Genomic DNA, 11,099 nt, shown 5'->3' on the forward strand with positions numbered 1-11,099 from the left:
CCTGCGCCAGTTACGTGCACGCGCGCACAGACGGGCGTCCGGGGCGCGAGCCTAACGCAGGGTCCCCCGCGCCACCTAGGCCCCACGCCCAGGGCGCGCCGGAGGGCAGCGCCGGCCCAGGGACTCCGGGACTCGAGCAAAAGGAAAAGTCACTTTGTCCCCCAGGCCGTGCTCGGCCCGCCTCCCTCTAACGGCATCAGGAGCCTCCGCCACCGAGGCGCTCCGGGGGCGCAGAAGTCCCCCATGGCTTTGATCTGCGCCGCCCGGCTGCCGAGTGCTGACAGTCGGCTGCGCGGCCGCCCGGCTTTCATTTGTCAGACACGCGCTTCCCCGTGTTCCCGAGCAGGCAGCTACACCTGTACTGCGAGAAGTTACGTCGCCGTGCTCCGGGATGCCATTGATTTGGGACGGGTGAACTACAAACACAAACTAATTAAAAACTGCATAATGGCGCCCTACAGGAACACAGGAGAAAAACAAATAAATACAAGTGCAGCTGGCACCGCGATCGCACCTCTGCCCGCGCGCAACCGCCTGGTGACATCAAATTATAAACCCTGAAAACGCGCACACCGCTGCCGTGGCTCATATTGGAGGCCTAACGGGAACGATCTGGTTAATTAAGGGGAGGTTTATAAAATATTTACGTGTGTGCGCACGCATATAATTCACTTCCTCCGGCACTCGGGGACGGCGACGTCGCGACACTCCAGCCCGGGCCACTGTGGCCCATTTGTCTAGCCTGGGAAACTCAGGCCGGTTGGGGAGGCCCCGGGCGCCGGACCGCGCTTCGCCCGCCCGCCCGTCGCGCTCCAGGGAGCCAAGCCCCCAGTACATCCAGACACTCGTTCTGCATGGCAGACCGTGCGGGGCACTGCCCTGAGCATGTCACCGTCCCGCGTCCCTTGCCGCTGGGCGTTTTGCTCCCCTGGTTTTCCTGGCTTCTCCCCCGCGGGCCCCCCTGGGCTACTTCTGCCCAGGCGCGCACGTCTCGCCGCGGGGTCTCCGCAGTCCCGCGCGCTCAGGACTTTAGCTGGGTGCTACTCTTGGCCAGGAGGCACCAGGGGTGTCCCCGGTCGGGCCCCCGCGTGGATCTGAGCTTGCAGCGGTAGGAGCGGGCAGACCGGGCACACAGGAATCGGGGTCGGGAGGGCCGCGGCATCACAGTTGCCAGCCCGACCCACCTCCTGGCCTGGCGCCCATGGGCGCCCGGGTTACAGCTGGGCGCTCCGGAGAGGGTCTCAACTGCCCGGGACTGTTTGACACTTGCCTCGCTGTAGCCGAGCGGGGTGGCTTTCTGGCTGGATCTCGCTGGAGAAACTAAGTCTTAAATGAGTGTTTAACAAGACTCATAAATCAGGGTGTGAGCTTCAGGGCGGGTGGACGGGCCGTAGTCGCGAGGCGCGGACCAGGTTCAGGCCGCCCCGCCCTGCCACCGAGCTGCGGCCCAGCGCTGTAGCCCTGGCATCTGCAAAGTAAATAATGGCCATTTTGAAAGGCAGGCGATGAGGTCAAGGCGACGACGGCTGCATCCCCGAGTCGGATCTGCGTCGCCCGGTTCTCGGCGCCAAAGGCAGGTCTGTGATGGCTCCAGGGAGTGGGCTGTTTCCCCACGAGCTTCCTCCTCTTCTTCAGAGACCTAGGTCAGCAAGGCTTCAAAATCGGTGGAGAATTATTTCAGAAGAAATGAAATTGTAAATGAGGATGCCGTTTGGTTGGTTTAATCTCATCCTTATGTAAATATGCGGGGGGCAGGGGGAGGGAAGAGAGCTGGATGAACTTTTATCGAGGGGTTGGGGAAAGAAAAAGGACACGATATTTTTCAGATTGGTGATAACGATTCCGTCCTATTAGAAAACTAGCACCGCCCACCCCCAATAATGAAAACGAGCGAGTAAACTTTCCATCCAGTTGGTTCAAACGCGCACCGTGCATCAGTACCTCTGCCCCCCGCCCCCCCGCCCCGCCCCGCCCCGCCCGGTACACAGCCCCAGGCCCTCTCTCCCCCGCCCACCAGAGTCACCTCCCTCTGGAGCCGAGTCTGCACACAAGCGCGCGCGCGCGCACACACACACACACACACACACACACACACACACGGGCACACACACACACGGGCACCCAGAGATCCACGTCCCAGCTGCGGCGCGCAAAGGGTCCGGGCCTTCCAGCCAAAGGGTCCCGGCAACTGCCTCTGCTGAGCTCCGCGGGGTCGCACCGTCGATGGGGGACACCTGCCGCGGGTCCCTTAGTGGGGGTCCTTACTGAGCACAGGGCTCCCAGACCGGAGCCAGGACACCGCCGGGCGGAGCTCCACTTCGGCCGCGCAGCGACCCCTAGGTCTGGCTTTGCACCGCTCCCAGGCCCTGCCTCCGGCTCAGTGAAGACCGGTGGCGACAGGGTCGGGGAATGCTCTGGCCGGCGAGGCTTCCAGACTAGTGGCCGGGCCTGCCTGAGCAATCCCTTGCGAGGCGCGGACGGTGGCTGAAAATCTGAGAAGCGGGTCTCCCCAGTCACCCATCCAGAGCGGCAGGGCTCCAGGCCGTCGGTTTTCGACGGTGTGGCGACAAAAGCCCCGCAGCCTGCGTGCATACCCTTCCGGTGCCCGCGGGTCCGGGCGCAGGACCAGGCTGGTCCGTCTCTTGACCCCGCGCCTTTCGGGCCACCAGAGTGGCAGCCCTAGACGTCAGAAGGGCTTAGGTGGTGCACTGGGCCGGCCTCTTTGGGGAAAGTTCTGGATCCATTAGGCGGTTATTTAAGTCAGCCCGAGGTTCGGGAACAGGGCCTGCTGTCTTGGCTCAGGCACCCTGGGCCTTCCTGGGCCCTCCTTAACCACTTGAGGATAAAACTGAGTAGAGGGCTGGTGGGAAGACATGGAACCAGCAAGTCTCTAGATCCTTCTCTGCCCCTCCCCCTCTCCACGATGGGAAGCAGATTTCTTCTTTTTTTATTTTTATTTTTGTCGACGTTGCTTCCTAGTTTTCCACGTGCAAGTTTTGGGGTAAAGGGCCAAGGAGAAAGCAGGGAAGAGATGGGGAGTGGTGGTTGCCAGGCTGCATTAGGATCCCAGCACCTGGCCCTCAGGGAAAGAGAAAGGCCACAGGCACCTCTCCAGGGCTTCCTGGGGGCAAGACCACAGGCCTTTCTAGTACCAGTTCCCCCATCACCTCCTTATCCTCAGGCACCATTTCTGGTGTGCCATTCCCACTCACCTCCCAGGTGCCTTCAGGAACCTACAATCACTTCATGACCAGAAAGGAGGTGGCACAGACCAGGCACAGCGGGTGGTACTGCTGGGCTGGTTGAGGGTCAGGACAAAGCCTGCTGCCCTGTCTCCCTCCATTTCCCCCCAAGTTGTGAGGGCTACAGTGTGATGGGGGTCAAGGTGGGCTGCTGCAGGTAGGCGGTGGGCAGGTGATTCATCCCTGTGGCTGAATCCTGACACCGAGGATTTTCCCTGGGCTTACATTCCACCCGGTTCTCCAAGTCACACAAGAGGGCTTATCTCACCTGTATTTACCTGTCACCCTGAAATGTGACACTGGAGTTTGCTAAACAGGACAGTGGTGGGGCTGGCCAGTCGGTTTGTTTTGGGGAGAGGGAGCTGGGGAGTGCAGGGTGGTGGGCTGGGCAGCAGGAGGAAGCTGCGGTTAGGGGCTTCTCAGAGCAGGACTGACCACCTGCGGCCCCCCAGAAGCTGTCAAAGCAGGAAAGGAGCCCAGGCAGTTGCACGGGGTTTCTGGCATGAGCAGGGACTGGTTAGTGGGGTGGGGGTAGGGGTTGGAGAAGAGGGAGGACGGTATGAGCAGGAAGAAAACCTGACCCTGAACACAGAAAATAAAGCCTGATTACACAGCTGGTAATTAGTAATTACTATTATGGGCGTTACTGTCGCTAATTATAGGCGGTGGCTCTGTGACTGTCCTCAGGTCCCCAGATGGGGGAAACGGGATCTTTCCTGATGCTCGGGGAGTCCTTGGACCTAGCAGGTTGGGGCCGCTGGAATAGGGAACTACAGGATGGTGATCGGGTCGGTGTCCAGGGTACAGGTGGCCCAGATCACCAGCATCACAGCATTCTGGGGGCATGGCCTCAGTTCTGTTGCCCCAAACGTCCCCCAAACGAGGCCGCCACCCAGGTCCCTGGATGAAATTCCTGCCGGGTTCCGCGTGCCCGAACGCAGCAGCAGGGAGTACACGCCTGGCGCCGGTTGCACCTTAGGAGATGGAGCGCAAAGCGGCCCCGGGAGGCTAGGCAGGTACCCTGGGTGCGCTCCTCACCCGGCCTCCAGGACCAAGCCATTGAGCGCAGCGCAGAAGCGGCCTGCCCGAGAGGTCCAGGGCACAGGGAGGAGAGGAGGACCTTGCCCTCGGCGTCTGCGCCCCAGCCCCACAGGACCCCAGGCAATCCGGAGCCACCCCCCAGCGCGCGCTCTGCCCGGCCGGTCGCTCGCCGCTCTTCTGGCGGGAGGAGGAGAGGGAAGCCGGGTCCCGGGCCTGGTCGCGGCGCCGCCTCGGGCCGGCGCGCTCCACACAAGTTTACTTCCTGTCTTTGCTCACCTAGTGGACAAACGAGGGGGTCCAGGCCAGGCTGGCCTCTCTCATCGCCGGGGTAGGGGCGGATTGCTTTCCTCCCGGCCGCAGTGGTTCTTTCTCCGCAAAGAAAAGTGGTCCTTTCCCCTCACCCCCAAGAACCGACCATCTGCTTCCCCCAAGCTAGTGGCTTCCCAGCTGGGGTTGCCCTTTCTCAAAGTTTTCACAATTGGAAAAGCCTGCAGGGATCGGCCGCTTCCCGCGTCTCCAAGCGCAGCGAGGCAAGCCTAGCCCCTGCCAGATGACCTGTTAATACCTAGTGGGGGCCACGGGGACGCCACGCCCGCGTCGGGGTGTCGCGCCACGCCGGTTTCGTGGCACTTCCGCCAAAGATGACCCGGGGAGCCAAAGGCAGCATGGACCTCGGAGGAGAGGTCGCTCCCCGCCGGCTGTCATCGCGGTCCCTCCCGCCCCTTCCCCGCCGCCCGAACGGTGGAAAAGCAGGCGCCGAGGTGTTTTTTGTGAGCAAGCAGGACACACCTCGGCTGCGAAACGGCCAGCTGCGGTGTCCGACAGCTGTAAACCGGCGTCGACAGGTTGTCAGACAGCCCCGGGGGCCGGCGAGGAAGGAGCCCGCGGCCTCCGGGCCCGCACCCGCTGCCCGGCCGCTTGCGCGGCCACCGCGGGCGGAGGTGGCCCGGCCGGCGCTGGGCACCACGTGCTCGCCGGGAGGGGCGGGAGCAGCCGGCGAGGGCGGGCGGGAGGCAGGGAGGGGGCAGGAGGGGAGCCGGGGGCGGGGCCAGCGCTCAAGGGGATGCCAATCAAAGCATCAACTTCAAATTGTGTCTGAAAGCCCCGCCGCCGAGCGGAGGGCGGCCGCCGCAGTCGGCGCGCGATCGCGGATCCGGGCGCAGGCGGGAGCCGGGCGCCAGCGAGCACCCGGCCGAGGAGCAGCCACCGGCCCCCGCCTCCGGGCCGGCCCGAGCGCGCCCGGCCGGCGGCCCGCTCCCCAAACCGCGCCTCCCCCGCCCCCTGCGCTTCCCCCACCCCCAACCCTTTAATACTTGCCCGCCGCCGCCGCCGCCGCCGCCGCCACCGAGTCCGCGGACATGTCCTTCCCGCAGCTGGGCTACCCGCAGTACCTGAGCGCCGCGGGGCCCGGCGCCTACGGCGGCGAGCGCCCGGGAGTGCTGGCCGCGGCTGCCGCGGCCGCCGCCGCCGCCTCGTCGGGCCGGCCCGGGGCGGCGGAGCTGGGCGCTGGCGCGGGCGCGGCCGCCGTCACCTCGGTGCTGGGCATGTACGCGGCGGCCGGCCCGTACGCGGGCGCGCCCAACTACAGCGCCTTCCTGCCCTACGCCGCGGACCTCAGCCTCTTCTCGCAGATGGTGAGTGAACCTGGCCTGCTCGGCGCCCCGCACGCGGCCCGGGTCCCGAGGCCCGGGTCCCGGGCGGCGCGGAGCGCGGGAGGCGAGAGCGGGCGCCGGATCAGCCCTGCCGGCGGGGCCGAGGAGGTGGTGGCCGCGGGCGCTCAAAGAGGACGGCCGGGAGCGGCCTCGCCACGGGCCCCGGGAAGCGGGGAGGTAGGAGGCTCTGGCTGCGCAGGGGGTCTCGCTGGGAGTCGGCAGGCCGCGGGAGCAGGCCGGGGCCATTCTCGCCCGGCGCCCCTTGGCTCGGTGGCGGCGGGGCGGCTCGGCCCGGTTTACCCGGACGCCCCTTCCCGGCCCGCGGGCCCCACTGGCGCGACCATTTCAGCGTTTGGGCTGAGCCAGGGAGACTCGATTTTCTCCCTCTTTGGCAGGGCTCGTGCAGTTTTATCTGAACCCTTTAAAGCGTAGTAGATGCGGTCAAAATAAGCCTAACAATGGAGATCGGACAGGCCGAGGGGTCTCTTAGAGGCCTGAGTGCAAATTTGAAATTAAACAAAAAATGAAGGCGAAATAATTGTTGGCGTCTGAAACGCTGTTTGCTTTGACTTTCGTAAGTTGCCAAAGTTTTCATTTCATTTGCACCGAAAGAAAAGCACTTTTCTTCCTGCTTTGCATAATGGAGGATTGAAGAGAGCGGTGTCCCTGGGCTTAAAATAAATGCCGTCCTCTTAGGCTCCTGTCCCAGTGGGTGTCACATGGAGGAGTCGGGGGCTGCAAATTTCATGCTCCGCGGGGCTGTTGATCTAAAGGGTCCATTTTCCTAGGTCTGACTGCAAAGTCTGCCTTAAACTTCGGGCTGCTGGGAATGGCTCGTCGGGCGCGCGGGTCGGGGAGGCAGACCCCTCCTGCACTGCTGCCCGCGGGGTCACGCAATTTGCGAGGACCCCCACCCCCGCCCACCCACCCACCCTCGCCACGTCTCCCCACTCCGCGAAGTAGAGACAGGAAATACATACCCGACAATAGTAAAGGAGCAAAGCGGCCGGTGTGTTTTCCTGTAACTTTTCTTGTAGTTTTGAAAAGAAAGCCTATTTCTCTGAAAGCGGCCCCAGCTGCCTTTCAGATCGGTTGCTATCAAAAAAGATCAGCTCCCATTTTGTTCTGGCGGCCGGGATGCAGGGGGAAGCGTTGAGAGATTTACAAGGTATCCTTTCAAAAAGAATTCCCAGCAGAGACAAGGCCAAAATGTCTTCCTTACAGTTACAACGAAAATAATTAGAAAAGTGCAAAGTACATTTTGCAAAGATTCGGCAAAAACGAAATCTGGCCGGAGAAACCTTGTCTCTGGGCCTCGACCACCGAACTAATTAGTCAAAGAAATCTTCTGCTTTTTGCAACTTTCTCCAGAGTCCCGGTTCCCCTCTCTGCTAACACAACAACTCGACAATTTTTACATGGAGGATTATAATTTTTTTACAGAAATTTTGAATACAGATGTGTGCCAGTTGGGAAACCCGCGTGCGTTTGTAGGGGAGGGGGGCCTCTATGGTGAGGATCTGCTCCCATTGTAGTGAGGTTGGGAAGGGAGATGCTTGTTTTTTTTCTCTTTTACGGAGGGGAAACTATATAGAAATCCAACCACCCCGCCCCCAAAGGTAGATGTACATGCGCATGTGTTTCCTCCTGGTCTCCTGATGCTTCCTGGAAAGGAAGCCTAAATCCAAACCCAAATTCTAGGTTTAGGCTTCCAAGCCTTTACGGTTGGGGATTTGGAAGTCCAAAAGATAAAATTGTGAGTGAATGTCTGTCTGGGCAATTTATGGTAATAATGAGGCCTAATGAGGTTGTTAGAAAGATAAAATGTTATTTACCAAAAAACCTGATGGGATAATTTGACTTGCTGTGTTTTACTACCGATGATAAAAAGAATATTGATTGCAAATAAATCACGGCCTCTAAATGCCTTGCAAACAGTTTGTGCTTGCTTGCTCCTGATCAAAGTCAAACTTGAGAGATAAAGTCTCCGAGCAGAGGCCTAGGAAACAGTTCTGCTCTGCGCAGTTGGTGCTCCGGGCCCTCCCGTTAATGTTTTACCGGATAAACCCTCTTTTTGTATTTAAAAAAACAAATGGTGTTTTTGTTATTGTTGTTGATGATGGCCAGGATTAAAATTTTAAATTACCTGTCACCCACTGTAGACCTTTAAGTGCGGGGCGGGCGAGCCATTCTATGCAGGTTAATTTGGGAGCTAAAAGGAGTGTGCTTTCATTTTAAATTGCTGGTGGATTTGGACTCTCAGAAAACCCAGGATGGTTTATTTTGTTTGACCCCCTCAGGGTCAAAGGGAGGGGGCCTGGGCTCTTGGTTCTCTACGTTTAGAGAAACTGTTTTATCAGCCTGGTTAAAAGGTTTTCCCCTCTAGCAAGTGTGAGATAAACTTGGACACCCGGGCTTCTGGAGTTGTTTTGGGAGGTGGGGCTGGGGGCCCTGCGGGCGGCCTAGGAAAATCCTAGGGGCTGCGGCTCCCGCTGTGGTCTTCTAGAGATTCTAGGATTCTGCAACTTTTCTTGAGTGACAAAAATACCTCCATGATTGGTGGAAGGGCAGTTTCTGGAGGCAGCTTCTGGTCTGACCCCCTCTTCCAACCCGGGTGGTGCATTAGGACTAGGCTACCTATTCTGGAGCCGGCGGGAGCGTTTGCCTTCCACTTTCCCAGTTTGGGGGACTCATCTCTTTCTTTCTTTCTCTCTCTCTCTCTCTCTCTTTCTCTCTCTCTTCCCCCTGCTTTCTCTCTACTCCCTCGCTGGGCCTTGTGGCTGCAGGGTTCACAGTATGAGCTCAAGGACAACCCCGGGGTGCACCCCGCTACCTTCGCCGCCCACACGGCGCCGGCCTATTACCCCTACGGGCAGTTCCAATACGGGGATCCTGGGCGGCCCAAGAACGCCACGCGCGAGAGCACGAGCACGCTCAAGGCCTGGCTCAACGAGCACCGCAAGAACCCCTACCCCACCAAGGGCGAGAAGATCATGCTGGCCATCATCACCAAGATGACCCTCACGCAGGTCTCCACCTGGTTCGCCAACGCGCGCCGGCGCCTCAAGAAGGAGAACAAGGTGACGTGGGGCGCGCGCAGCAAGGACCAGGAGGACGGCGCTCTCTTCGGAAGCGATACCGAGGGGGACCCTGAGAAGGCCGAGGACGACGAGGAGATCGACCTGGAGAGCATCGACATCGACAAGATCGACGAGCACGACGGCGACCAGAGCAACGAGGATGACGAGGACAAAGCCGAGGCGCCGCGCGCGCCCGCCGCGCCCGCCGCCCTCGCCCGGGACCAGGGCTCGCCGCTGGCGGCCGCCGACACGTTCAAGCCCCAAGACTCCCCCCTGGGCCTGGCCAAGGAGGTCCCGGAGCCCGGCAGCACGCGCCTGCTGAGCCTGGGCGCCGCGGCGGGCGGCCTGCAGGGCGCGCCGCACAGCAAGCCCAAGATCTGGTCGCTGGCCGAGACGGCCACCAGCCCCGACGGCGCGCCCAAGGCCTCGCCGCCTCCCGCCGGCCATGCGGGCGCGCACGGGCCCCCCGCGGGCGCGCCGCTGCAACACCCGGCCTTCCTGCCTAGCCACGGACTGTACACCTGCCACATCGGCAAGTTCTCCAACTGGACCAACGGCGCGTTCCTCACGCAGGGGTCGCTGCTCAACGTGCGCTCCTTCCTGGGCGTTGGCGCGCCCCACGGCCCGCACCTGTCCGCGCCGCCGCCGCCGCCGCAGCCGCCCGTCACCGTGGCCGCGGGGGTGCTCCACGGCGACAAGGCCTCGTCCCGCAGCAGCCCCTCGCTCCCAGGTACAGCGCCCCGGGGACGTCCGCCCTGCCCCAGGCCAGTAATCCGGATCCCGGGCGATGCTGGGGATGGAGGGGAACACTGGCCCCGGAGGGTGAGAGGCGGTGACCGCTGAGCTCGGGGTTGAGCAGTAATCCCTGCCTGAATTCAAGGAGCGAGGCCACGGCCCTCCAGCTCTCCCGAGAAAGCTGAGCTCTACCCGCTGGCCTGTCCCGGGGGAGGCAGGGAGGTTTCCCTGGAGACACTTCCCAGGGACGGGGCGGGGGGGGGCCTGTGCCCCTCTGCGGCACCCCTTCCCCGCACTGTCTCTCGGCCCTAACGCTCTGCCTCTTCCCCTCCCTCGCAGAGAGAGACCTCATCCCCAGGCCGGACTCGCCGGCACAGCAGTTAAAGTCGCCCTTCCAGCCCGTGCGCGACAAGTGAGTGCCTTTGGTGTTTACCTCTGGGTAGGGGCGAGGGGGATTCGGGGGCCGGAGGCTGAGCAGTGGCAGGCGGCAGAGGGGTCGCGCAGTTAGCGTGGACGGGGCGCTGTCCACCAGCCGGGCTCCTGGGCCAGCGTAGTCCGCCCCAGTTTCTCCCGAGCCGGGAGCCTCGCGGGGCAGGTCACCCCGCCCCGCAGGCGCTTGGCTGGCAGCACCGGCCATGCTGGGTCCCAGCTTCCATCCACTGACAGCGCTGTGTTCTTCTTGTCTTGCTGTGTTTCCCCTGCAGCTCGCTGGCCCCGCAGGAGGGGACGCCGAGGATCCTAGCAGCCCTCCCATCAGCCTGATCCAGGGTCTTCTTTAACTTTTGCGGGGGGAGGGGGGAGAAGTTCGGGAGGGAGGGGGTGAGGGAGGAATCAAGACAAATATTTCAAACTGGTGTAAAGGGCAAATCTGGCAACGAAGTCAAGGACTCCCATCCATCGCTTTCTGCAGAAAGGGGCTCGTCCGGCCCGAGCTCGCGTCCAGGCAGCCCGGCCTCTGCCCGCCGCCCCGGGTGGCCGTCACCGTGCTCAGGGCAATTATCAGTTCGGTAAATGCCCCCATGTGCTTCTTTCTTTCTTTCTTTCTTTCTTTTCCTTCTGTATATAGAGTGATTTCAGATTGTAAATAGCGCGTCAGCGAACCTGTCTAAATCATATATTTTTGTCTAATAAACTAAATGAAATGATGGCCACTGCTCCTGCTGCTGTGTGTGGCTGGGTGTCGCTGGGGGCGTCCTCAGTCCTGGAATCAGGAATCCTGGCATCCTGGCAGGGCTGTAGTGCCTTTGGCTGGGGAGAGAAGCTCCCGGGGAGTTTCCACCCAAAAGGCCGGTGCTTCTCAGTCTCCTGATCGTTGTTGCATTTGTTAATGTCACCAGGGCAATATCCTT

The 11,099-nt window shown here is 61.5% G+C and overlaps 1 protein-coding gene across 2 annotated transcripts; it reads left to right on the top strand.

Moving 5' to 3' along the window:
* Window positions 1-5,293: 5,293 nt before the first annotated feature.
* IRX1 (iroquois homeobox 1) lies at window positions 5,294-10,897 on the top strand. 2 transcript variants are annotated; one of them, XM_081232390.1, is made up of 4 exons: window positions 5,294-5,917; window positions 8,722-9,745; window positions 10,090-10,162; window positions 10,455-10,897. In XM_081232390.1, the coding sequence occupies exons 1-4, from the start codon at window positions 5,642-5,644 to the stop codon at window positions 10,510-10,512; spliced, it is 1,431 nt and encodes a 476-aa protein (XP_081088516.1). In that variant the 5' UTR covers window positions 5,294-5,641; the 3' UTR covers window positions 10,513-10,897. The 2 variants fall into 2 exon arrangements, with proteins under 2 accessions (XP_081088516.1, XP_081088517.1); XM_081232391.1 differs by lacking the exon at window positions 5,294-5,917 and adding an exon at window positions 6,746-6,944.
* The last annotated feature ends 202 nt before the right edge of the window (window positions 10,898-11,099 follow it).

The sequence above is a fragment of the Mesoplodon bidens genome (assembly GCF_964165515.1).
Source record: "Mesoplodon bidens genome assembly, chromosome: 4".
In the NCBI taxonomy this organism is placed as follows: domain Eukaryota; kingdom Metazoa; phylum Chordata; class Mammalia; order Artiodactyla; family Ziphiidae; genus Mesoplodon; species Mesoplodon bidens.